This window comes from Ascidiella aspersa, chromosome 7 (assembly GCF_963924565.1).
Source record: "Ascidiella aspersa chromosome 7, kaAscAspe10.2, whole genome shotgun sequence".
Lineage (NCBI taxonomy): Eukaryota > Metazoa > Chordata > Ascidiacea > Phlebobranchia > Ascidiidae > Ascidiella > Ascidiella aspersa.
In genome coordinates, this window is record NC_139453.1 from 25,079,016 (window position 1) to 25,106,392 (window position 27,377).

Sequence of the window (27,377 nt, forward strand, 5' to 3'; positions counted from 1 at the left end):
TTTTTAGTAGTAGATGGCTAAATTTTGAATGGTTAAACGTAGTTTGTATCAGGAAGCAAAATTTATACCCGAAGTAATTCCCGTTACACAATCTCTTACAAACAACTTCAAAACTCAAATGTCACGCTGATAATTCACAATATATGTCGGTTAAAACTTGTAAAACTCGTTCAACAATAAATGCAACGTGCTCCTGCATACATTACATGCGTACAACAGCTGAACTTTTATGTTGGGTGCGTTGTGAGGTTTACCTGATGCGATCTGTTTACAAATAGAAGCGTATACGCTTGTGGAACTCGGTACCACGTCGCATTTTTTGCGTTTCACAAAGGCTTTTACGTGTTTATATTTGCAATGCCCTGGGCCAACAGCTAAATTGCGCTGAACCGGAGTTGCTGATAAACTTTACGGATCGTTAACAGAAAGGTATAGTTTGAAAATCGTTTGCCGCAAAGGCCCAAAACAGTTATTGCATTTAAATCCCTTAGGTTGTCAGTCTCCTAAATAAAGTAGTATTCAATCGCGTTTTCTGTCGCTTTTTTGTTAGTAGATGTCCGTTACAAATATAAATACCACAGTTAATCAATTTAGGTTAAAGGAAGGCGTTTACTAAAGGTATTTCGTCATCTGGATTAGCGCCCGACGCCTAAATATTTGTGTGCAGGGCGTTTCCATTTTTCTACATCTGTGTTTGAAGTAATGCTAGCAGAAAAACTGCGTCTAAAATTAAAGCAGCCCGCACTTTGAACCGTCCATATGTGAGCTGCCAATTCGCTGTTTGACTTTCAGCGACGAATGTTACTCAATTCAGTCGTTCTTTCTCGCATGTCAAGCCTCGCTGATATGAAACGCCGATCTCGTTAAGATTTCGCGATCCCGTTGCCTTGTTTCCGTTTGCGCATGTGGGCAATCGCAAAGCTGCGTTGGCTTTTGAATGCTCATCAAGCTGTTTTTTCAGTACAGCCTTAAACAACTCGGCGCGTAATTTTACTCGCTCCTCGTCCAAATCTGTTTTGTTTCCTGTTGCGCACAAGCGAAGGAATTGCGTGTGACGGGACCCTGGATACGATAAGATCGTAAAAGGTTCGTTTGTTGAACGTTATTGGGGAACACACAATAAGACCTAAAAAGCAACAATACATAAAGCCCAAAAAACTATAAAACCATAGTATTAAGACAAACGACATAATAAAGCCAAATACGCAGTAATATCCAGTACAGCATACGATCAAAATCGTCTGACTAAGACCTAAATCTGTCGGAATAAGGCCTAAATTCATCAGAATTAGTTCTAAATTCATCGGAATTAGTTCTAAATTCATCGGAATAAGGCCTAAATTCAACGGCATAAGGCCTAAATTCTTTGGAATAAGTTCTAAATTCATCGGAATAAGGCCTAAATTCAACGGAATAAGGCCTAAATTCATCGGAATAAGTTCTAATTTCATCGGAATAAGACTTAAGTTCATCGGAATAAGGCCTAAATTCATCGAAAGAAGGCCTAAATGGCCAGAATAACGCCCGAACCTGTAAGTAGAGGGTATGGGACGATCGGGGGCCATCGGTCTGGCATCGGCCGTTTTGGTGACTACGTTTGGACGCCCTAGTCTGACCGGCGCCGTCAGGGCGCCGCTGTTTCAGCACCGGATTTTTTGTCCTGTTTGGGGTTATTGGTGGGTAATGGGTGGGGTTAGAAAATGGGTTAGTGTTGAAACTTTTAGGGGAGTTAGTGATGTACTTAGGGGTGGGGTTTGGGGTTAGTTAAAGTGTTGTTTAGGCCTGATTTTGACCTTTTAGGTCTTATTCCGACGGATTTAGGACTTATTACGATTTAGACGGTACTAATACCATAGGTATTAGTGCTATTTTGGTCTTATTCCGAATTGTGTTTTATTCTGACATTGGTGTTGTTCTTATCTTGGTCTTATGGCTGGAGTCCCGTTATTGCACACAATATCGTGTTCGTCAATAGTAGCCTTATAGACGGATGTCCGATACTTTTCATTCGGATTCCCAAACCCGATATTTTGGGATAAATTACCTATTCCCAACGCTTACGAAACTACCTCGTAACTATATATTGTTTGTAAAACGTGGAAGACCAAAACATGCATACGCTAATGTCCCCTGATGCATACGTTAATGCCCCCTGCGCAAAGTATCATTCTCGATTATTAAGCTAAAATACGCTTGATTTATACGAAGCCTAAATCCAACTTTGATTCCTAAATTTTTGGGGAAAATTAACGTTTGTAGAGAAAGCGCTGATCTCAAACCACGGCTGAAATATACAACTGGCTATCAGATCGGAGCCGATACCACCCTATAGTATCGTATCGCTACATATGTAACAGTTTGGCATCGGGTATCGGCTCCGGTCCGATATTATCGGAAGCTCTGTTATCTGGTACTTGAAACACAAAGTGAAGATAAACTGATCCGCTGCTATGACAGCGGATAATAGCAAGTTACGAATGTGGCTTCGATCCAAACGTACACAGCGCCCTATAGTTCCGGCAAAGCTTCGAGTCAACTGTGACGTAAGAAACGTCACGGTCCGTGTGACGCGCGTCACGTGCGACACGATTGGGGAAAGTCCCTCCACTCAACGGTGGACATTAAACCTGAGATTTTGTCTTGACAAGTTTAAGCTCACCAAATGGTGAAACGTCCTATTTTCTCTAAAAGCGACCGATTTCGGAGCACTTCTTAGCCCTCTGGGCCACTTTATTACGGCCCTAATAGCGTCCAAATGTTGACACTAAGCTTTAAAAGGTTCTTATCTCGTGAACCCTTCTGTTCAAAACACAATTCCCCCTAAAAACAACATCTGTAAATTTGTCAAAACGAAATGTGTTTTAAAATTGATAAAAGTGTTTAAAGTTAAAAGTGTTTTAACTCTTTAAAATTGCAGGCTTTTTCAATCGCACAATTGTTTTACGGATCTTACCAACAGGGAAAATCAACTTCCAAAGAACTCACAGTATCTCGCTGCAACCTGAAGCTTTAGAAGCGACACTCCGGTTTGGAAGAACTTAGCCAAGCTTTTCTATTCCAAGACGTTAAAACTTACCCTATAGGAAAAAGAGCAAAACGCCTGTCGCGCAGGCGCAGATCGCGTGTCGCGATAAATGCATTCCGTTGTGTCGCTTAGCTGATTGGCTCCATGCACGGGCCACGATAACACTCTACTTATACCGTGGACCTATGCCGATATTGAAAAAAATCGGATTGGTTTTCATGGGGACTTCAAAACCACAGACCTTTTTCAACCTGGTTTCGTTTGTGCTTCAAAGTTGATCTTTTTTCATTTTGGCAGTGCATCCCGGGCTGTTTTTTATTGGTGTGTGTATAAAGTATATGTTGGTTTTGGGTTTGTATTATTCACGTTTTAGGTCAAGGTTTTATCACGCCTCATAAAGAGAAATCGCGACCCACAGTTTGATGCAAATGAGGACAAACCTCGCATTGGGATGATCGTCTGACTTAATATCAGTAAAATACATCAATGCGCCAATTTGCTGTTTTGTATATTTTGTGTCTATGCCGAAACTCGGCCGTCAAAATTTTCCACTGATTTGTGTACGCTTTGGTTTAGTGCTGGCAATACATGTCACGCGGTGTGAAGTGCACATTAAATCTCAAGGATATTTTTCACCAATTCAGAAAAGGCTATGTAAAATATTGTAATATTAGGAATGCTCTCATTTAACTACAAGGTTACTAACAGGCAACTTTGCATAAAATATTAATCCAAAAACACCACACCGGAATAGTGAGTACTAGTTTGCATGACGCGTCTAACTCTCTAATGGCTTATGGGTTGTACAACTTTGCTAAAAAACAAATAAGTTGCGCGTTTAAAATGGATAAACAATCCAAACGTCGTAAACAGTGCAACCAAATGTAAATTGTTGCCCCGAGCAGCATACACGCGGGGTTGTAGTGCCTCATTCCTGTTTCAGTCAAGCCTTGTTTTCTAAACATGGTGTTCGACGCGACGAGAGCTGCATCCATCGGATTAGAGGCCCGAATTAGCGGCGGCCAATCTACAAAACACAAAAAACAAAGACAGGCCAAGGCAAGGCACGACAAACAAACAGCGCGCTTAATTAAACGCAAACCGTCGACGCCCTGTTCAATCCTTCTGGCCTGTGTTTTGCTCGCGCATTGGAACGCCCTGTTTCTACTGTCTACTTGTGGAAACTCGTATGTATGTTCGCGGGACATGGAGTGGTGACCTGCCATACTGGTTTGGCGAAGAACAGCCATATTTTACTATTGACTGTTTCTTAAAAGGTAATCGAAAAAAGGAGGGGATAGATTTTAGGGTGCTTCAATTTGCCAGGAAATACCAAACAACTGAAAAGTGCGGTTTTAAATAGCGCTTTAGACTATTGGCAGTTGTCAAAAAAATACAGGACCCATTTGCTCTAAAACTAGAAAAAAAAAAATTAAAAAACTTTCCTCCTTTAACGTGTGGTATAAATGGGTTATCGAAAAAATGTTTAAACCTCCCCTCCCTTGATTGAAACGTCCCACAGACTCCTAGCGATGCCAAGACAGGCAGATACGATCTTTGGCGGCACCACGTGTACATCTTGCGGAGACCCGGTGCCCGATCGCTCGCTGAGATTGCAACAGTTGCGATTGGAAACCTTGATTGCGCATGTTTTGTGTCTGAAGCCATTCGCCACGCGGTCAAGGTCAAATAGTTTCGTGCCAAGGTCAAATGTTCTTTGCGTTGCCGGGTAGTCAATAAAGTCGCATTTATGATTTTACATTCCTTAAGATAAGGATCATTATTAAATCTATATGCTTGTAACAAATTTTGAAAGACGCATTTGCGTTAACTGCTAAAGTATCAAAATTATCATACTATTAAACGTTAAAAAGTGCCAGAAACATATAGAAGTATTAACGGGTCGGGAAAACAGTGTCCTTTAACCTGAAATGACCAAGCTCGAGTGGATGAGTATTTCTAGTAGATCTGTTTACTATAAAAGGGACCTTGGTTGTTCTCAGCCTCTCACAGGCATTTAACGTTGGTTTAGGATGAGTAATCTCCGACACTTTGCATTTATTTTTGATGAGATCACAATGCGTCTCTAGAATAGTATTAAACAGTGTTGTACAAAAGTCTCAGTCAAGTGATCGATTGCTCAAGTCAAGTTCCATTTTAGTCTTTATTATAGTACAAGTCAACTTTAAGCCATGTCATTGACGTACAAATTAAACGTTGAACTATTAAAATTGGCAAATTTGTACGTATATCAGCAATAACCAAACTAAAGAGCAACAAAAACCCAAAATATAGACAGCTTATTGTTTTACGCGCAAAATTTTAGAATAATAAATTAATTTTATAAAAAAATGTGAAGTGAAAACACTTTTTGACTGAATGACTTAAGTCAAAATTAAGTCATTTGTCAGGAAGACTTATGTCAAGTCAAGTCATTTTACCGAAACGACTTAAGTCAAGTCAAGTAATTTGAAAACAGTGACTTAAGTCATTACACTTACAGGGTAGTCAGGTGGCCCTATATAAAATAAATTGTATTGAGTTGGGGTTTCGATACAATTTGTCTTTATGTAGTGCAACCTGATTACCCTATATCTATATAGTATTAGACAAAAACGGCCGTTTGCAAAAATTAAGACATTGTAACACTTGTATTAATTAACTTTTATACAAACTTGGCACGACCGGTCGCTCGCCTCCTACGCTTGTGTTGCGAACACAACAGATCGCAAAATAGCGAACAGAATTCCCCGGATTACGGCAAAACAAAGCCAGATGCGATCGCCTTTGCTAGGCTTAGCGTTAAGCCAAAACTTACGTCAGCTGCTGAGGCATACCGAGCCTTTCGGCGTAGTTGATCATACCCTCAGCTGTTTGTGTTTAGCTCCGATACCGCAGATAGTGCTGCCTTGGGTCCACCGCCGACGCCGCCCGTTTGTAAAGCGAGTGGTTATTGTGCGGATGAGAAACGCCTTTATTTACGCGGCCCCGTCGCTTTTACGGCGAACGAGCGTCTTATCTTTATACCGATCTATTCCACAAACGAACGTGCGTTGCACAGATTCACAAATGGCTCAAAAGATGCGATTTTTTTGCCATCTGCGTTTTGCCAAGTTGGACGTGTTTTCCGTGTATTGTTTCGTAGCCTTTAAATAGTTTTTTTTCCTCTCGACACACCGTTAATCTCTGATTTAAAGGCACTTTTTGCCCGACATATTGGATATCGGAATAAAAACGAACTATCGGAAACGGGATTTATAATGTTTTTAATATTTTACCTAAGTGCGCACGAAAGTCAAAACTGAGAAATGTGTTTACCTAAACACATTTCCTTGTTTCGAATATTTCACAAAACTTGGTAGCACACAATTTGGCAAAGTCAACCTTACCCGGATTGTAAACGCCCATCACGCGTTCGATTTATTGTATCTGGTTTCGTCCGTCGGTGTCATGGTTTTAGTGTTTTAGTGTGGAAGCATTAGTGTTTGCACGAACTTCAGCGCACTTTCCTTAAGGTATATTGTTCCTACGTTTTTTGTGTCCTTACAAACGTTTTATTAGAAAATAATGGTTGGAGGCTGTAGTAAGACGTATAGGAAGAAGATCAAAGCCCATAGAGCAGTAGGTATCATTTTGAACGTTTCGAATGTTGAACATGAATGAGTTATTCAGAACATTCACAATGATACGTACTTCGATATGGGCGTTGATATTCTTACTACGTTTCCTTAATAGCACACAGAAAATCCATCGCAAACTCGCCAAATCTGTCGATCTATGATGCAAGCAGGGCAGGACAGAAAAACAACTATAGCCTGCAGTGAGGTTCGAACTCACGACCTCCGGTCCTACCGGCACCGTTATTTCCCCTTAAGTTATGATGTTTATATGACACGCTCAGTGTCCTTATAGCGTTTGATGACAGTTTTGACGAAACTTTAAATCGTCGTGTTTGTGTTCAGACGTGATCGGACGAGGCAACTTCGGTGTGGTCCATCGGGCAACCTTAAGGAAGGATGGAACGGAGAAGACCGTGGCCGTTAAGGCTCTTACTGGTAAGACCTGTTATAACATCTTGAGTGGTTTCCGTGAAAAATTTTCTAAATAACTGGTAACATACATGGAACAGTTTTCAAATGCCGCCTATATGTAATTGTCAGAACGTAAATATTTACCCTGTTGTCTATCTATAGTAATAGGCCATTTTAAACGCCTTATTTATTCTTATCCGCTAATCCGTTAAATTTTATTAACTGATTTCGGTTCACACTATAAGAAATCTCCCAGTGTACCAGCGTTGTAATGACTTAAGTCGTTACCTTACTTGTATATACTCAAGTCACTGTTCGCAGATTACTTGGCTTGACTTAAGTCTTTTGGCCAAAATTACTTAACTTGACTGAAGTCTTTTGGACTAAAGTAGTTTGCTATAAAATTGGGTTATTTATTTTATTTTTGCACATAAAACAATTTGCTTGCTATACGTTGCATTTATTATTTCTTTTACTTGAGGAATTGCTCATAATCGGACGAGTTTAATAGTTAACGTTTTATTTTTAGATTTTATTTTATTTTATTTATTTATTTTTTTTTCTTGACTTATTTATTCGAAAAGACTTGACGCGGACTCAAGTAATTTTACGAAAGACTGTTACAAAATTTACATAACTGTGGGTGTACTCTGCAAGAGTAAACTCTTTATTCTCTACAATAGCCTCTCCCAAGCAAAAGTAAACCCCTGTGATCTTTTACACACAGAAGCTTACGCGTTGCGTTTATGATATCTTTACTTAAGGTATTGCTCGTAATCGGATGAGTTTATGACAAAGATTTTACTTGCTCTAATAATGACTTGACTTGGGCAACCGATGACTTGGACTAAAAAATGACCTGTTATTTATTCGAAAAGACTTGACTTAGACTTTAGTCATTTCAAAATGACATGTTTGCAACACTGGGGGTGTATAATCTGCAAAAGTGAACCCCTTATTCCCCTGATAATATTCCACCGAGCAAAATTAATCCCCAGTGATCTTCCACACACAGGAGCTTACGCCTCCTGTTACCGGGACGACTTCCTCGCCGAGATGTCGCTGCTCATCTCGCTCGGTTGTCATGACAACGTGCTGGGCGTGGTGGGGGTGTGTACGTCGCAGATGAACAGCGCGGAAGAGCAGCAATCCCCGTTCCTCGTCACCGAGTTCATGACCTACGGCGATCTCCTTCACTTCCTGTGGGACGCGAGAGAGGTAAGAAATCCGGCAGTGTTCTAATAACTTAAGTCAATGACGTTGTAATGACTTAAGTCAATGAAATGAATGACTTTAATTAAGTGCACTTAAGTCATTGTTTTGGAATGACTTGCCTAGACTTAAGTGCGCTTAAGTCACTGTTTTTAAAGGACTTGCCTTGACTTAAGTACGCTTATGTCGTTGTTTTTAAATGACTTGACTTGACTTAAGTATGCTTATTTCACTGTTTTTAAATGACTTGACTTGACTTAATTGGTTTTTAGGTAAAAAATACTTAACCTGACTTAAGTCTTTGTGACAAAGGACTTGACTTAGACTTAAGTCATTGATTCAAATGACCTGTATTGAAATTCCGTGTTTTCATTTAGCATTTTATTCTAAAACTGAGCTACTTATCTTAAGTATTGCACGAAAAAGGATTATGTTGCTAAATGTTTTATTTAGTATTGTTGTTTTGAGTTAAATACTGCGCAAAATCGGACGATTTGTTTTATTTTTATATCAGTGATTTGGACTTGAAAATTACTTGCTCTAATAATGACTTAACTGAGACTGGACGTGGGCTGGGACTTAGTATTTTTTTATTTTTTTTAAATGACTTGTTTATAGCACTGAAATCCGACTCTCAAACAGTCTTCTTATGAACAAATTTACGGTTTACGCCGCTTTCGCGGTTTGACAGCGATACGCGCTTATAGGACGTTTCGCCATGGGAACCGGATGCGCATGCGCACTTAAAGGTATTCCTCATGGAGGTGCAAGCCCATTGAAATTAATATTGGCTTTTAAAAGATTAAATGCAGCAATTTCTAATTTATCGCCTTGACATGTTAACCTTACTAGATCTGAAGCTCTTTATATTGTATGTTGGTGACTTGGTTAAAAATAATTTGACAAATTTTTTTACCATTGGTTTTGGAAGGAAGACATATACTTGATTTGTTATTAAGGACCTCCCTCTTTATTCGTTCTTAGCTTTTTTCTTTTTTGCCCAATGTTTTCCCATAGCGAAAGTGCTAATGTCCGGGGTGAAAAGCCACTTATAATCATTTTCAACAAACAAACTTCACAGTCGAGTCATACGGCAAAATATCCATAAAACAAAACAGGCATTCGTTTGCCGTCAACACAACAAACAAGTCCAAGTCAATTCACACGACAAAATATCTTGAAAACAGAGATTCGTTTGTTGTTTATTTCTAACTATAGTTACATTGTAACGGTCTTCTAAAGTTTGGGATTTAGCTACACACTGCTTTAGATTAAACATGTTCAAAAATATTACATGCAAAATATTATCCAAGCATCCTGCAATAGGTTGTAATGAGGATGGGTGACATGTGAGATAAATATGGGCGTTTTTTTCATTTTTTTAATACATTACATTTTTAAACAAGCAAATCACCCCTCAGTGTAATAGGAACAACAATTAAGCTAAAAATATTCCTCAGAGCAACTACGTGTGACATACCTAAAATAGTCAAGCGCTCTGTCGGACTGAAATTTGGTTAGCGACGAAGTTTTGTTTTATGCCCAAATATGGCAACTATCTTGTGGTAGGCGATTCGCGGAAGTCGGCTTAAGCAAGAATAACGCTCGCGCCTTGAGCTGTGCAATAACAACCGGGCCGTGCTATGCAACTTATACCAACCTTGTATTGATTAACGAGAAATATATTTGCTGTTTGAGTTTCGTATCGGTTGATAAGGGAGCAAACTTTGCATAAATTAAAAGTTAGATTTTCTTAGCAAAATTTGAAGTGCCCGTTTTCTCGTTTGAACGATGTTTGGCCGCCATATATTTTTTTGTGAAATGAAATACATATAAATGTGGAGCGTTGTCGTTGATAAACTGGGCGGTTTCTGAAGGAAGCGATCACTGTTGTACACATGTGTGACGTGTGTGTATGATTGTTTCAGTGAAATGTGGAAAACTTATAAAAAAAATAAAATAAAATACTGACTTGATTTGCTGCAGTGCGTGATATTTAGACAAAACTTTTAAGTGCTTAGCCTGCAAGACCCGCAGTTCGCCAGAAATCGAACTTTGGACCTTGGAATATTGCCACATTGCAGCAATGCTTTCGTTATGCTATAGTCGGCAATTCGACAATGCGTTGAACTAAGGCCAAAGGATTAGAGACGCCCTTCTTCAGTTCTACGTCCTCGCGATTAAAGTTTAAATATTCCGCTTCACCCGTCCCGGCGCGTATTGCGTAACAAATACTTCGCATAAGTAGTTACGTAACGATTATACTTCGTTACATAAGAACCGCTCGTCATTCGCATACGTTTATATATACACGCGACTTGCAGCCTGTGCCTGACACAGTAGCGTCTTATGTGGCTAACCTGCTGACTTTTAGCGTATTCGGCGAATTAGCTAATCGAGCTTGCGTTTTGCAACTCTTGATCTCTTTTTTGGTAAACGACACACTGGTCTCAACCTAGGATCTAAAATCTCTATTCGTCATGTTAAGCTGCCACTAATATGTTTTTTTTATCTATGGGCAAAACCAATCCATTTACATTTGCTATACATTAACAATTAAAAACATAAAACAAGAAGATGACAATCACAAACAATAACCTGGTGAGAAATATGCGAGGACAGTTTTCTTCAGGATTAAATTTAATCAAGTTTTAGCTTGTATGTGCACTCGACAAACATTTCCTTATTCAAACTTCATTAGGACAACGGTAAACTTTCTTTATAAAAGCAATGTCGAAGAGTTTAACCAGCGGGCCATATATGGCCAACGTATATAGCTTGGGATTTTTTGAGATGACGTCATGAAACAAGTGAACTTGGAAAAACTGCTTTATTGGGTCAAAAAAAAAGTGAACCTGAGATAAAGCTTAGTTTACATATAGTTGTAGACACCAAACGCTTTTTCGTATTAAAATATTTTTTGTTCCACTTTTCTAATTACAAACCACGATTTCGATAAGGCTTATATAGACCCCTTACTCAAAACTAGTCAACGTCCAGTTAAGAACCATTCGAACCCAGTTAAGAACCATTGTTTTAGACGTTAGCCGGACCGCCAAGTATAGTCTCTGTGATGTAATAGTAAGGTTAATAGGTCGATCGCGAAATTGCGGTTGATTTTGAATGTTGTAAGATGGAGTAGGCTTAGATCGGCAAGTCCTTAAGTCAAGTGCTTCAAGACTCCTGCGAATTTTACGTTTTTATTTGGCTGGAATTTCCACTAGATTGCCGCCGGACCGGTTCATACCGCTCTCAACGCGTTGACAAAGCTGCGGTGATGTCCATTCGCCCGCATATACCGCATTCTATGCTCTCAAATGGGCCGAACTAAACATTTGCGTTGAATTTCAACTTTCGGATATTTCATTGTAAAAGCTATTGCTTGGCATCTAAACAAAAATGTCCGGATTTAAAGGAAGAGCTTGTTAAATTATTAGCAAGTTTTATCAACTAACTATTTTTATCTATAGTTTCGTGTTATCCGAGTTTTCTTTTTAACAAATATAAAAAAATAAACAGATAAAAACTATTTCAGCCACGATGAGCACTTAAATGTGGATATTTAGTCATTTTCCATACCTTCTTTATTTGTACACATTAAATATCCATTAAACTGTTATGGTACGACGTCACAAGCATATCAAAGCCATACTGATATGGGCATCATTTTGAGCGTTTTGAATAACTCTTGAATCAATGAATTAAGTTACTGATGATGCTTTTAGTAGGGAAATATATATTTATCATATTACAACATCCAAACAAACTGATTTTCGGTTTACTAAGTTCTGAATTTGGATTGATCTTTATCATTGATGTGCAAACAGAATCGTTTGCTTTCAATATTCGGACTCAGGCGGATTCTGTCATTCGAAAAACGTCTGTTAACTTTTGTATGGGCTTTGATATTCTCGTTACGTCTTACTACAACCTCCAACCAATATGCTCCAAAATGCTATGGTACGCTTTATAGGAATAGTTATATATATTTTTTTGTAAATATATATATTTTTTACATGTGAAAACAAAAATAGGTATAACCATCACCTTTTGAGGTCATATATATATTTTTATATAAAAAACAAAATTTTACACTTTTTTTGTGCAGACGGCCAAACGTCAGTCTGACCCGACGTACGACTTCAACGAGAACAGTTTGTACAACATTGGCCACCAGGTGGCCAGCGGACTTCAGTTTCTCTCCAGCTCGAAGATAATTCACGGCGACGTCGCTGCCAGGAATATACTGGTCGGCGAGGTAGGTTTACAAAAATTATAAGGGTTATCTCTTTAAGGTTTTCAGTGAAACGGAGGTTATATTCCATATGGTGGTTAACTGGCTATGTTGCTTTTAAGGTGTGTAGTTGTGCGTAAAACCGCAAAATAATATTTAAAAATATTGCTGCTAAACATGTTGGAACACATTAGTTCCCAATAAAACACTTAATATAATAACCCTTAACTTCCACAGAACCAGATAAGTGTGTGTGGTTTCGTCCATTTCAAGGTTACACCTTTAATGATTTTGAGTGAAACGGAGGCTATTACATTTTTTAGTGAAATTGAGGTTATTCCATATGGTTAAAGTGTTGTTGTGCGTAAAACCGCAAAATTGTAACTAAAAATAGACTTTCCATAAAATGTAAAGATATAATCTTAAGCAGATAACGATATTACAATTAAGGGTCGCCTCGAATTGTTGACAAGTACAGAAATAAAGCATGTTGAAAACATAAATAAATAGGTAGCGTAAGGAGGCATTTTGCGGTAATTTGTGGTTACTCTCCAAAAAACAACGTTTCATACATCGTTGTAAGAATATTATGGCTCGGATATTTCCCAATATACAGTGCTTTGCTTTCCCTGTACATAAAGTAAACTGTTGTGTTACTGGACGAGTGTTTTGCATAGTTTTTCAAAGCAGCTTAACTCACCAAAAAGTCGTGAGTTAATTTCCAAATGTCAAACAGATCGTCCTACACACCAGGGTTTGTAACCTTCGCTATAATTTGTCAAGTCGAACTTAAAATAAAACGTGCAGTTTTATTAAACCAAGTTCTAATTATCGCAGAACCTCCATTGTTAGATCTCCGCCGTCAACCAGCATGATAACTACCCCCCCCCCCCCAAAAAAAAAAAACTAAATCCTGAAGCTTTTATTTCACCTGCAGAACCTCCAGTGTAAGATCTCCGACTTCGGACTCGCCAATGACGTCTACCGCTATGGCATGATCAAGGGCGCCACCGAGCGACGGGTGCCTTTCAAGTGGGTGAGCCCGGAACGCATGATGGGAGGGAAAGTACCTATTACTTGGAGGAGCGACGTGTAAGTGAAGATTTCCCAGTAGGATGGAAGATAGATTGGGATTTTGCCTTATTTTACTAACGATGAGATAAATTCCCGGGCTTTAAACTCTTACTTATCAGTAATTTACTTGCATAAATTTTGTATCGTGGGTAGATGAATCGAGCGTTGCCTAATTTTTGCATTTAAATGCGATGAATTTTTATGTCTATATTACTGAAAGGTCGCTTCATACTCAATTGCATTTCAAAGCTAAAAATTTCACTTCTTGGCGCTGTAAAAGTGTACTACACGAAATGAAGTGTCAAATCGCTTCTGATAGGGGACACATACTTTGCAATGAGCTAAATATGAGATTGGCAACCAATGATTTTATCAACGCGTGAAAATCTGTTTATTACGTATACCACAATTATAGTGAAAAGGATTGTAGTCACCTTCACTATACGACAGATAAAACGAAAAATATAGACCCTTAACTGTGATGAATGATCAACAGGTCATTAATCTTTCAAATAACAGCGGGCGGTTCGAACTGTATGGCAAAATCGCCTATAGCAGTTAGGCAAAATATTCACTGATGGACTTAAACAGGGGTTCTTAAACTGGTGTCCATGGCCCCTTGGGGATCTGTGAACTAGTTTTAGGTGGTCCATGAAAGCCTCGTTGAAGTAGAAGTGTTTTATTTAAAATGTTATCAAATCTTTAAAGAAAAGAGTTTTATTAAAAATAAAGCGTTTTTACACAGAATATAATTGAGACTTCATTTCGCTTTCACATTTTTCGGATCGGAAAAAGCAAATTTCTGAAGTCTATTTGTTTTGTGACGTAAATTTATGACGTCACCTCTAAAAATTTGTTGCCGATGCTGGTCCATGCGAAGCCAAAAAATTCATTAGGGGGCGGGGTAAAAAAGGTTTAAGAAACCCTGCACAAAAATCAGAATTAATCACCCAAAATTTACCCTGTGTTATTTTTGCAGTTGGTCGTTTGGAATCCTTCTCTACGAGATGGTTACCCTAGGTGCGGCTCCCTACCCCTCAATGGAACCCCGGTCTATCTTTGGCGCGCTACAGGAAGGCTACAGAATGGAAAGGCCGTCATCTTGCAACGAATACCTGTAAGTTGGCCTAATCGGCTATGTAGTGCTTAATGCTATACACAAAACATATGTCTATGCGTAATGAATAAAATTCTTGTTTCTAAAGTATGACTTTTATCAGTAATTATTTCGACCAATCTGAGTTTTGAACTGACTTCATTGAGTCACGTTTAACGTGTGTGCTGATTAAGTTGTCCTTTGCTGTTGCAACTTTTTTATTGATATATTGTGATGAGACAGTGATGCAAGATAAACATTACACGATTTATAACTTTGAAAAAAAACAACAACATAAAAAGCGTCGCAAAAGTAGAAGCTGTTACTTTCTTTTTTTCCAGCTTTCAGGTTGCCGCATCTTAGACAACCTGAGAAATTTTTTGAGTAATTCAATTCATTTTAAATATTTATTTTCAGTGTCGGTTTACTTCATTTCAGTTTATTTATAAATATAATAAGTTCAAAATCGGTTACACAAAACATCGTTTTTACAGCTACGACATCATGACTCAATGCTGGAATTGGAACGCCCTCCAGCGGCCGACCTTCAAGCAGCTCAAGGACAAACTGGCCAAGCCGCTGTCCCAACACGTGGACCCGGCTCACTTGACCGAGCAAAGGGCCATTCAGTCCACAGAGGGCCTTGATATACAGAGCTACGAGGCCGACATTGGCCGACGAGACAATGACTGCTCGTCGCCACCTAACGGCCTGCTGGAGAATGGATTTCCCGTCGGCAACGGCACTAATGGGCGACACGTGGTCGGCAACGGAATTGTGGCCACCGACGAATCGTCGCGGGCGGGAGACGAACCCGCGACCCTTCACATTCTGAACGGATGCACAACGCACAATTGGAGCGGCAACATCCCGGTACGAATTGACTCACAGGATCAAGTGATTGACAATTTCCAGAGCGATGCAGTTTAGAATGAAGCCAACGCGACGCCTCGTTTTCCCAGTTCCTTTTGCCCAAGGGGCTTAATCCTGTTTAAGACGAATTTTCCGGCCGAGCAAACTTTTTCTATGCTTTTATCAGGGTGTGTTTGATTCGTGATATTGTTTGTTGTACACAGTAGACCAAATACATTTTTGGCAAGTTAGGAAAGTATTTTACATTTTTAATTAAGGGTTTAAAAATGATCATGTGCGTTTTTTGTTTATTTTGTTCACTTCGTTTTACTGTAGAGAAGTTGGTTATCAAAAATCTACGGCCGTATAAATTATATTGTTTAAGTTTAAAATATTTTACTGAGCTAAACCAGCAAAAAACGAAGTTCATGTTTATCACCCTAGGCACAAATTATTTTTGTTAAGCCCAAGTGCCGTGTTTTGCGTATAGCACGTTTTACATATGTCCACTGCCTCTTTGTCGTATTTTTTTCGCTGTGCGGATTTACGATTCGCCCAATGTTCAAAACCGCTTCTTGTCAGGTGCGGACCAGGTTATCGTTGTAAAAGCACTCTAAGCCAGTGGTTCTCCACCTTTTTAGCTTGCTGACCGGTAAAATTCCAAAACAAATTTTGCGGACCGGCGGACCTTCATAAATCAAATCGACCCAAAACTTATTTACGACACAAGTATGCAACTTAAAAGCAAAGAACGGAAACTTCAATTTAATGAGCAATTCGCTGCTGTCTTTTTGATATCATACGTGTTATACGTGGTTCTATTGGAGTTTTTCACATACAACTGGTCTTAAAGTTTAACATATTGTATAGCCAACTTTTAAACAGTTGGGCACAACACTTCAGTATTGTGACGTACGATAAAGTCCAGAGTAAAGCATTATCTCTATGTTACGTCACAAAGCTGCAAATTACGGAGCTAGCGAAGTTCTAAATTTGATCTTCCACATCTTGAATTTTGCAATTGAGATACAAAATTGTAATATATTTGGCGGACCGGCCGGAAAGTTGACGCGGACCGGCGGTTGAGAACCAGTGCTCTAAGCGAACTAGTGTGTGCTGCTCAAGGTAAAATCAATTTAAAAACATATTCAGTTTTTGACACGATGGATTTAATAAAAAACATGCGAGTTAAATAGACAATATAAGGTTATGTATATAGGTTGGCGACGTGATCTGTTTTTAGTGCTCAACTTGTAACTGTATGTCAAAACTCGCGTTTTTTTCGCTATGTTGATTATACTTTTACTTACATAACCGTAGAATTTATTTTGACCAATAATATTGAAACTGTTCGTTATTTTTCTATCGTAAATCAGCGTCCACCTTTATCGCAAACGAGAGATTTGCTGTTACTTTCGCAGCGTATTTAGATTTCTGCACAGGCGTTGACCGCTTTCAAAACTTGTTGTGTGCTTATTTTTGTGTGCGCAGTTAAGCCATACGAAGTGGGCGCGTTGGCGAAGTGGTTACCGCCACTGTCCAGCAATCCTCAGATCCGGGGCTCAACTCCCGGCTGAGCACTGTACGCGTGGTGCTTGTGGGCTGAGCACCTGAAAACCGTAGCCCGAAGATCAAGCAGAGAGCGCAAGTCGCAATCAAGTTAATAATCTCTGCAACAGCGCGTCTACGAGCTGAGCTGGCGGCCGTGGAAGGAGAAGAACATCTCTCACTACTTTACAGACTTGTGTGCATGCCAGAAATGTATGGAAACGCGTGCATTGTATTGTGGTGTATATGTAACGCGCACTCGAATATGTGTGTATGTAGCCATACGAACATTGCCACGTGCACGTGTTTGGTCTAAAGTACGTTTTGACTTGTTGTCGCGTAAGCCGTTCAATCCGATCGCAATAGCCTTAAAACATTATTATGTTTGACCTATCCAGCTTCTAACAATCCCCAAAACATTTTCACTGCTTATCGCGTCAACCCAAACGACAGTGCTAAATTTAAGTTTTTTTAAAGGCTTAAAACTCGAGGACCCTGATATTTGCATTGGAGAGTATTGTGAAGATTTATTGGTCACCCAAACCCGTCCGCATAAGTTAGGGTTGCCGCAAAGTCTTTGAATCTTTAAAAGTCTTTAAATGCCTTTATTGATTTACGTATTAAAACGACTTCTGGAAACCCTATATGTTTTTCAAACGTCTTTGAATTTATTTTATGCTGTCAAAAAACAATTCCATAATGATTTAGTCGTGTTGACCATGGCACCTATACTGTTTGTTTTTTGATTCAAAAAACCTCAAACGATTCAATTTAAGGTTTTTTAAAACCCTTCGAATCGTTTTTAAAAAGTTGTTGAATGTTTTAAATTTTTTTTTTGTGTGACAATAAGGTCGACGTTCTATTAGTTTCTCAGTTTTGTCGATATTATTTATTCAACTACTCTCCTAAAAATGTAGATGGTAATGTTATAGACTGGTTGATGAACGATACGTGATTCGATAGCATTTGACGATCTAAGTTTGTCTCCTAAAGTGATTAACGACTCTGCACATTCTATCCAACCCATTCCCTCAATGTTTTAGTGTGCGCAATTTGGAGGCGTGCAATTTAGCGAACTTCCCTTGCTCATTTTTAAACTGTTTTATTTCTCGTTTTTGATGTGTACATATCTTTAATTGACCTGCAGTTTTGCCTACCGAATTTATCTACTTTTCCTTTTTTTCGCAAATCACGTGATGATATGATTGTTCCATTTTTGGTCGGCAAGAGATTATGTTGCACGCCTAATCCTGTGGCAGAAGGCAGTGCAATTATTTTTCCCACCGCCGCTGTTTTGTTGCTTTCTTTCAAACTGCGTATAGTTATATCTCGCAAGGGCGCATCCATCAGTGTAATAGATGACTTCGCTTAAGATATTGTGAATTTTGCGCGAAAATACAATATACCTCCGGCTGTAAATCCTTTGTGACAAAGTTTAAAAAAGATCTTTCGATCGTGTCTTAAAGCTTCGCAATAAGAATATGACTGAAATTTATTAGATTTGTTTAGTTTAGAAATTTCACGTTTAAATTCAAAAAGAAAAGTTCGAACTGAAAATCTGCTGCAGTAACAATCAGGAAAACAATTATATTAGCCCTATTACCACAACAACTTATGCTTGAAGCCTCTAATCGCCCATTACCTGCGCGCTTCTAAAATGGCTGCGTTTGGTTTAGTGCAGGACACAACTATGGGCAATTTTAGTTGAGTTTCACATGGAAATCTTTAATCTCATCTTTGTAGTAAGAAAATTACACAGAAAAATCAATTTGGAGCTGTAAAGGTAAGTGTTAATGTGCTGTGTGCGACAAGTATTGACGGCAAGTTTAAAAAAATGCTAAACCAAAGTGATAGGTGCAGACCGTAGAAGGTAATCCACTGTGTTAAATGGATTAAACTACATTAAACTTTGCCTCCTAAAGATTTGAAACATGTTGTTGAAGTTAGACAAATACTTAACGTGTTGTGAGTTTTGGATGAGCATTGAGCATGTAGTATATAGTACTTAATGCATTTTCTAATTTACCTGTGCAACTCGCTTTTAATAGTTTTTATTAATTCGTTATAATTCGGCGTCTTCTAAGCAATCAAAAAAACAAATAAAGCATATTTACCCAACACAGAAACAGACATCACTCAATTTCATGCTATATATATTTATTTATTTGGAAGGGGAAAGGAACATTATATTACACAAAGTAATACAACGAGGTAGAGACACATTTCAAGATGGAAATTTATATTGGCTTCTTTCCCCGGGAAGCTAGACTTCTGTTCAATAGTAGACGTAGTAGTTTCCGCAGGTGCTGAGCTTGTAGTACGAGCTACGGCTGTAAAATGGAGAATAGTGTATGTTTATGGAAACTACAAATCGCAATGTGACTAAATCAAGACAACTAGAGACTCTTTAAAAAAGAACGAGTTGAACTAATTGCAATGATATGAATCCTAATTGTAAATATGAAACAGAAATTAATGTATTTATATATGAGTTGCAATACTCACCAGTACTGGGTGTAGTAGTAGCAGTAGGACTGGCTGGTGGGGTAGCACACACTCCAGCGAAGGTATCCTCCGAACATGTATCTGGGGTAGCAGTAAGAGACTCTGCACTTGGAGCAGCAAGAGAAGTGCTGGACAAGGGCGGGGATCAGCTTAGCGTAGTAAGCATCGAACTCAGCCATAACAACGTTGCAGCCAGAGACAAGCTTGTTGGCGTAGGCGGAACGGGATTGGGAGACGTAATACAAGTTGTAGTAGTACTCTCCGTGGAACTTCTCGAGCATTTCGTTGTACTTGTTCCAGTGGGCGACCTTGGCCTGCAATCCGATAAAGCAATATGTTGAATATATAATACTTTCATATCGTTATATTCAAATTGCAACTTACATCCCACATAGCGTCGTAGAAAGCGGTCCTCTTGGCGTCACGGTCATCTTCGAGCTTCTTCTTGTAAGCAGCAATGGAGGCGGCCCTCTTGCTAAGGCATGTGCTGTACTTTCCGATGACGGACTTGATGAGCTCAGCGGCCTTGGTCTTGTAAGCGGCGATGCTCTTGTCGAAGGTGTCCACGCATTCGATGAGCCTCTGGGAAAGTTGTTCCTTGTAGAGAGCGACGGCATCGTCAAGCTTCTTCTTGAGGTCAGCGCTAAGTTTGGCAAGCTCCATACGCTGGGCATAGGTCAAATAGGTGCTGCCGTTCCTGTATTACAAAACTGGTTATCTATTTGTTCAAACATAAATAAAGGTAGTTTTTGGTTTAGTGAACTTACTGGCACACGAAGTAGGAGTACTTCATTCTGTAGATGAAGGCGTGTCTCTCCTTAATGATGGCCTCGTATTTTTCAAGGTATTCGTTGTGGTATCCGATCCACTTGAGCTTCCAGGCAACGAAGGTAGCGGTGTAAGATTTGACGAATTCGTCAACCTTGGCCTGCATTTCGGATTCAATCACAGCGGGGGTCTTATGAAGGGCATTGAGATCTGAAAGAAAATAATGTCATTGCATCATCTGATAATATACAATTAGATAAAAGTAATGTCTACTTACCACAAGTCTTCAAGTTCTTGAAAGTCATTCCCCTGAAGCAGTAACGGAAAGCACACAAGTTGAATCCAACGCGGCAGTATTTGCGGCTGAAGGAATACCAGCATCCGAGGGAGGCACTAAAAATACAATAACATTAGATATGACACTATTTTACAAATCTTATATGACTTATTGAATCGCACCATCCGTTGTAGTAGCTCTTCTTGTAGAAGTTGAGGCATCCGTTGGTCATGTAACAGCGGTAAGAACAAGTGTAGAATCCGATGAGCTTAGACTTGTAGGAGTTAAGTTTGGTGGTGTACTCGGCCATGCATCCACGAGCAATGTTGAGTTCGCTGTTGTAGTAGTATGAGGTGACGTAGTTGATGTAGTAGTCGGTGGTGCTCTTAGTGCCTGGTAATCAAAAGTAAGGCATTCATTGTATTTTAAATCATTCAAGGTAATTCGAAATGAACTGAAAACAATTACAAATAAACTTACAGTAAATTTTCTGCAAAAGGTTCCTGTAGTAGCTGGTCTTGGTGGTGGCAACAGCAACCTTGAACTTCCAGAAGTTGGCAACGTAAGAAGCGATCCTCTTCTCCAAAGCGGTCTTGTATTCGGCGATCTTGGTGAGACGAGTTTCAAGGCACTTCTTGGCACTGAGAAGGAATCATTTGTCATTTAGCATTATTTTGATTTACATTAGTTAAATTTAATCCTTACTTTTCGACAATCTTGGCGTGGAAGTCGATGATCATCTGAAGCTTCTTGCTGAGCAAAGCGTTGTAAGCAACCAAGGCGTCGTATCTCATTTTGATAAGCTTGGCGGTGTATTCAACGATCTTCTCATCCCGCTCCTTGATAAGGGCATCCCTGTCAGCAGTGGCGCAGCTGAAAACGAATATAACGCAAAAGTCAGCAGTGTATTTTTTAAAACTTAAACTAGAAGGGAGATAAATTAATGTAGAAAGTTATTACTTTATATGAAAAAAGCGATATATAAAAATTGTCTTTCTGTAACTTACGACATCTTGTAGTCGTAGTAGATGGTGATGAACTTCTTGTAGGCTTCGATGTATTCGTTGGTCTTCTCGTAAAGAGCGTTGTACCAGGCAACACGCTTGGCAATCATCTCACTGGAGATCTTGAAAAGACTCTCCTTGAGGAGGTTCTTAAGTTCTTCAACGACATCATCGACGGATTTCTCTGCACACAAGAGAAGTTTGAGTCTCTTGTTTTGAGAAAAATTTGTTGCATTTACCGTTTACTTACCAGACCATCCGGTCTTTCCGCAAGTATCATCGGGGTAAACCTTCAAGATGGGCTGGTAGAATTTGGTGGAACACCAGGCGCTGTTGAAACTGATGCTAAACCTGTAGAAGGAGGAGCAGGGGAACACATTGAAGTTGCGTCCGCAGTAGTAGGAGTAGTTGCATTGATATGCGTTGGTGGCCTGCAAAGAAACAATACGTTATTTATTGACGATACATTTATTATTCAAATGTAGTACGTTTATTACTTACTGCAATGCAAGCCAAGAGAACGAGTAATAACTTCATCGCTGTCGTTTTTCAACTTTCCTTCTTGGATAATCGAAACTGGACTGATTTCTTGTTTAAATCTCCCTGGTTATATAGGCTTTTCCCGGACTTAGTTGCACGGACAAAAGACACAAATTGTGCACTCGAAGTGGTATTGTTTTGCCTGGCGCTCATCAGAGCAAAGTAGTTTTCCATTTCAAATTGGTTGTTTGCACAGTATAACAACCTCTTACTGCATGTTGGTGTCGAAGCTGCAGTAGAGTGGCGGTTTCCATAGATCTGTTTTGCAAAATAGTTCTTAGATGAGCGATGAGTGGTCCTGCTGAGCTACATTATTTTCGTAATTTTATGTTTGTTCTGTAAATCGTCAAATTAAACCCTATTGCGATTGGATTGCATAAAACAACATTACTGGCACTTATTCCGTTACGGCAGTGGAACAATTCACCCTGCATCAATGAAGGGTGTTTGTTCAACGCATTTGACTATTTTTCATCGCGACATCCTTTTTATTAGGGCTGTTTGTTCAAGATACATTGCCTAGAACAGCGTTGTTTCTTTAACACGTTCGGCTGTTTTTTCATCGCATATCCAAGTGGTTTAGAATGCGGATGTTGGACTTGGATCGAATATTCTTTAGGATAACAAGCGTTATTTGATGCTGACGAATTACTTGCAGCCAGGTAAAAAACAAAACAAAATATAACTGATTTTGCTAACGATACCCAGGGGTAAATACAATCGTGTTTGTTCTGAGGGCAGAGAGGTTTTTGTTGTAACACACCCACTCCTGGATAAACATTCATTCTTCTATTAATACTACACGAACATTTCGTATTTCTTTTAAAATTTGCAATATGACCTTTACGTTATTAAAGCCGTTTGTTCAAGATACATTGCGCAGGGTTGTTTCTGTAAATCGTTCGGCTGTTTTTTCATCGCGACATCCAAGTGGTTTAGAATGCGGATGTTGGACTTGGATCGAATCTTCTTTAGGATAACAAGCGTTATTTGATGCTGGCGGAATATGTTCAACCAGGTAAAAATAAACAACAAATATAGCTGAATTTGTTAACGGTACACACGGGTAAATATTGTGTTTGTTGTGAGATAGGAGAGGCTCTTGTAGTAACACTGGCGGTCCTGGAAAAACAGTTTTTTATCGAACCAACCAGAATAACTCGTATCTTTTTTAAAATTTGCAATAGTATCGACATCTACGTTATCAGGGCCGTTTGTGTAATTTATATTGCCTATAGAGCAATTAAGGGTGTTTGCTTAACGCGCTCGGCTGATTTTGTTTCGCCGAATCCAAGTGGTTACAATTGCGGATGTTGGACTTGGATCAAATCTTGTTTAGGATAATAAGCGTTATTTGTAACTGGCAGAATAATGTAAAAGAGTAAAGCAAACAAGTAGAGATGTCCGAATGTGCATACGATTGTACATACGGCGCGTCCCAACAACAGCTAGATATAATTGTTTTGGTTTGGGCAAAGGTTCTTAAATTTGGCCCTTCCAGGAAAACCTTTCCTTTTAATATACAGATAGCTCGGATCTGTTTTAACATTTCAGGACTGTTTTCCTTCGTTTGATATTTTCTTATTTAGCCTTCAAGAATATTACATGTAGTATATTGTTCACCACTTTTATCATTTTTTATCACAAGTAAATATTTAGTTTCTTTTCAGTTTTTTTTGTTCTTTTTTATGTAAAAAAAATAATGCCGATTTTGACGTAACTGCGGTATTCTGAATTTTAGTGAGGTTGTATTAGATATTTTGTAACCTTCGTAGTTTGTTTTGCATAGCTCCCCTAGGCCTGATAAGAGTTTGTCTGATCGTGTATTTTCCCAAGACTCTTTACTCTATTATTTGTACACAAACCAGCCATGCATAAGACTAACGCATGTTTGGCGTGATATGAATAGGTTCATGTTTTTATTGGTGTATTAAAAAAAATTTGAAACTATTTTGTCGCACTGTAAACAGCAAATATAGGCCACACAATTTCCTACAAATATGCCGTATCGTATAGTATGCATTTCAAAAACTGCAATTTGCCAGTCTTGTAATGACGCACTTAAGTCGTTTTGGTAAAATAAATTGACTTGCCCTAATTCGTTTTTGACAAGTGATTTGACTTGGGCTTAAGTCTTGAGTATAATGAGTTAGGTTTAAATTTATAAGCGTTTTTTTCAACAATTATTTATAAAATTTAGCAATTTATCTTAAACTTTTCACGTAAACCAATTAAATTGCTACGATCGAGTTGTTTTTTGTTGGTATTGTTCTTGGTTTTGTTTTATAGAGATATAAGTGATTTGGCTTGAAAATTACTTGCTCTAATTATGACTCGACTGGAACTTTACTTAGACAAATAATGTTTTGAACTGGGACTTGACTTGTTAATTTCTATAGAAGAATTGCCTAAACTTCGGATGCTTTTAAATGACTTAACTGGGACTTAAGTCTATTAAAAATGACTTCTTAACACTGCAATTTTCATTTTGTTGTAGGTGGTGAATCCAAACTAGAACCTCTAAAATCACAGTTCATACCGAAACACATAACTGTAAACCTTTGTAAAAGCTTTTATCACTTATATGCCTATCTTTACCGAAATCGTAATAGTTGTAACGCTCTATCGATTTGTGCAAAGGGAGATATGACTTAACCACGCATCATGTACCGCCACAAAACTAACCAAAGTCAGTCGGCCATTACCAGAGTGATCAAACTAGTTTTAAAATCAATATGCATACTTTTGTTTTAGTGAAACTCCTAAATAGATATGTCCGATATTTTACATTGTATTCCGATACCGATACCTGATATTTGAAGCAAATAACTATCGCGATCTGATCAGTTATAAAATAACGTCAATATTAGCCTATGCACAAACAACCAAAAACGTTAAGTTGAAACATTCAAAAGTATTTTTTAGCATTTTACTTAAAATTTTCTTTGACAGTTAACATTTTTCTTACTTAATTTTAGTTGAATCTACTATTTTTTTATAAAATTGCATTTAAGGTGAAATCCGGTCTTAATTTGATATTGCACGGCGACCGATACCACTGAAGTATCGGACGAGTAGCGATACCACCACTGGCATCAGATATCGGCACCGATCCAATTTTATCGCACATTCCTAATAATGATCAAACAAGCAAAATAGATGAACATAAAACGTTCAAGGCAATTGTTACCTGGTTATTTGAACAAAATTCCCTTTAGCGTTAAGAAGTTTATTTACCTCCAGTTGTTTTTTAAATATTTTTTGACAAATTTACATTTTAAAAAAAATATCAAATTTTTACATTTTTGAAATACTAATCCAATGCTTTTACCAAAATACAAAATACGTGTGGGCGCGTTGGCGAAGTGGTTAGCGCCACTGACCAGCAATCCTCAGATCCGGGGCTCAACACCCGGTTGAGCACTTTACTTACGCGCGGTGCTTGTGGGCTGAGCACCTGAAAACCGTAGCCCGAAGATCAAGCAGAGAGCGCGAGTCGCGATCAAGTTAATAATCTCTGCAACAGCGCGTCTACGAGCTGAGCTGGCGGCCGTGGAAGGAGAAGAACATCTCTCACTACTTTACAGACTTGTATACATGCTAGTGCAATGTATGGTGACGCGTGCATTGTATTGTGATGTATATGTATTTCCTCCATGAACTAATACAACTGGTTTACCTATTCAAAGGTTTTTATTTTTAAGTTAACTTTCTTTTAGTTAACTTAGGGTTTTTCGTAAGTTTACTTTTAAGTATTTATTCAGATTAATATTAATTTCAGGAACAAATTTAAGTAAAAAATTCCGCCTACTAAAACCCGTAGATATAATGAAAACCAATCCATATATCTTGTGAGATATGAACAAACAATATCTTCAGCGAATATTGTTAAATTCATTACAAAATACCAAAATATTTCTAGATGTCAGTAGCATGGCTGTGGAGCTGAAGCCGGAGCTGGAGCCCGGAGCCCGGAGACCGGAGCCAAGCATTTACTCTGGAGCCAGAGCCGGAGCCATTTTTATTACTTTTGTGGATCTGGAGCCGGAGCCAGAGCCCTTTTTATTATATTTGTGTAGCTTGAGCCAATTTTCTATTTGTGATGCTAAAGCTAAGAAATTATATTTTGTTCCATCTCCAACGTTAGTTAGCCAAAAGCAATTTTTAAAACTTTTCTTTTTTAAACTTTTTAAAAAAAAAGCCATTCAATAAGTGACTGGTGGCACCGGAGCCGAAGCCGGAGTCATTGGGTGTGTGTTTGATGGCTCCGGAGCTGGAGCCGGAGCCGGAGACAAAGGATGTGAGTTTTACTACTCCGGAGCTGGAGCCGGAGCCGGAGCCAAAGGATTGAGTTGTACGACTCCGGAGCTGGAGCCGGAGCAATTTAATAATTGCCTCATGGCTCCGGAGCTGGAGCTGGAGCCGGAGTTGGAGCCGGAGCCAGAGCTGGAGCCGGAGCTGGAGCCGGAGCTGGAGCCGGAGCTGGAGCCGGAGCTGGAGCCGGAGCTGGAGCCGGAGCTGGAGCCAGAGCTAATGCTATTTTACGGTGGCTCCCCAGCCCTGGTCAGTAGTCCATAATACAGGGCTGGGGAGCCACCGTAAAATAGCATTAGCTCCGGCTCCAGCTCCGGAGTCGTAAAACTCATATCCTTTGGCTCCGGCTCCAGCTCCGGTGCCACCAGTCACTTATTCAATGGCAAGTTTTAAAAATTGCTTTTGGCTAACTAACTTTGGAGATGGAACAAAATATAATTTCTTAGCTTTAGCACCACAAATTGAAAAATGGCTCCAGCTCCACAAAAATAATAAAAATGGCTCCGGCTCCAGCTCCACAAAAATAATAAAAATGGCTCCGGCTCCGGCTCCAGCTCCACAAAAATAATAACAATGGCTCCGGCTCCCCAGCCCTGCCATAATAGACCATAATTTTGAAATAAAGACATTTTTGAAAATATCTTTGAAAACTTTTCCTTTCGTATAAATTATTTCTATTTTTTCAGCGAGGCGACAGTTTTCAAAATAGTGATCTCCCTGAACAACAAACTGTAAGTGGATTGTTGGATAAAAACAAACAACTCAAACAAATGGATGCTATAATATATTTATTCGGAAGGGGAACATTATATCACAGGAAGTAATATAACGAGGTAGAGACACGTTTTAAGATGGAAATTTAAATGGGCCTCTTTCCCCGGAAAGCTAAACTTCTGT

General features: G+C 39.0%; 2 protein-coding genes across 3 annotated transcripts in view; one reads left to right on the plus strand and one right to left on the minus strand.

The window, feature by feature from the left end:
• LOC146138627 (uncharacterized) overlaps positions 1-18,354 on the plus strand; it is a 49,197-nt gene extending 30,843 nt beyond the window's left edge. For both annotated transcript variants that reach the window (XM_083393434.1, XM_083393435.1), the window contains 6 exons: positions 6,988-7,080; positions 8,072-8,274; positions 12,377-12,526; positions 13,440-13,594; positions 14,556-14,693; positions 15,167-18,354. In XM_083393434.1, the coding sequence (XP_083249560.1) occupies positions 6,988-7,080; positions 8,072-8,274; positions 12,377-12,526; positions 13,440-13,594; positions 14,556-14,693; positions 15,167-15,602 (1,175 nt within the window). In that variant the 3' untranslated portion in view covers positions 15,603-18,354. The remainder of the gene's footprint in view (positions 1-6,987; positions 7,081-8,071; positions 8,275-12,376; positions 12,527-13,439; positions 13,595-14,555; positions 14,694-15,166) is intronic.
• A 993-nt stretch (positions 18,355-19,347) lies between these two features.
• LOC146138628 (uncharacterized) lies at positions 19,348-22,420 on the minus strand. The gene is made up of 11 exons (XM_083394623.1): positions 22,379-22,420; positions 21,877-22,057; positions 21,630-21,810; positions 21,328-21,495; positions 21,103-21,263; positions 20,805-21,015; positions 20,623-20,738; positions 20,345-20,555; positions 19,962-20,274; positions 19,578-19,891; positions 19,348-19,402 (listed from the first exon to the last, which is right to left on the minus strand). Exons 1-11 carry the CDS (start codon positions 22,418-22,420, stop codon positions 19,348-19,350), a joined length of 1,953 nt encoding a protein of 650 aa, XP_083250749.1.
• Positions 22,421-27,377: the final 4,957 nt, after the last annotated feature.

Bases quoted from the DNA above. Each gene is read 5' to 3' on its own strand.
- LOC146138628 (XM_083394623.1), bottom strand. From the start codon at position 22,420: ATGGAAACCGCCACTCTACTGCAGCTTCGACACCAACATGCA. The intron at 20,739-20,804 runs GTGCGATTCAAT...TTGTATTTTTAG, and splicing joins AAGAGCTACTACAACGGATG to TGCCTCCCTCGGATGCTGGT. The intron at 19,892-19,961 runs GTAAGTTGCAAT...ATCGGATTGCAG, and splicing joins TCTACGACGCTATGTGGGAT to GCCAAGGTCGCCCACTGGAA.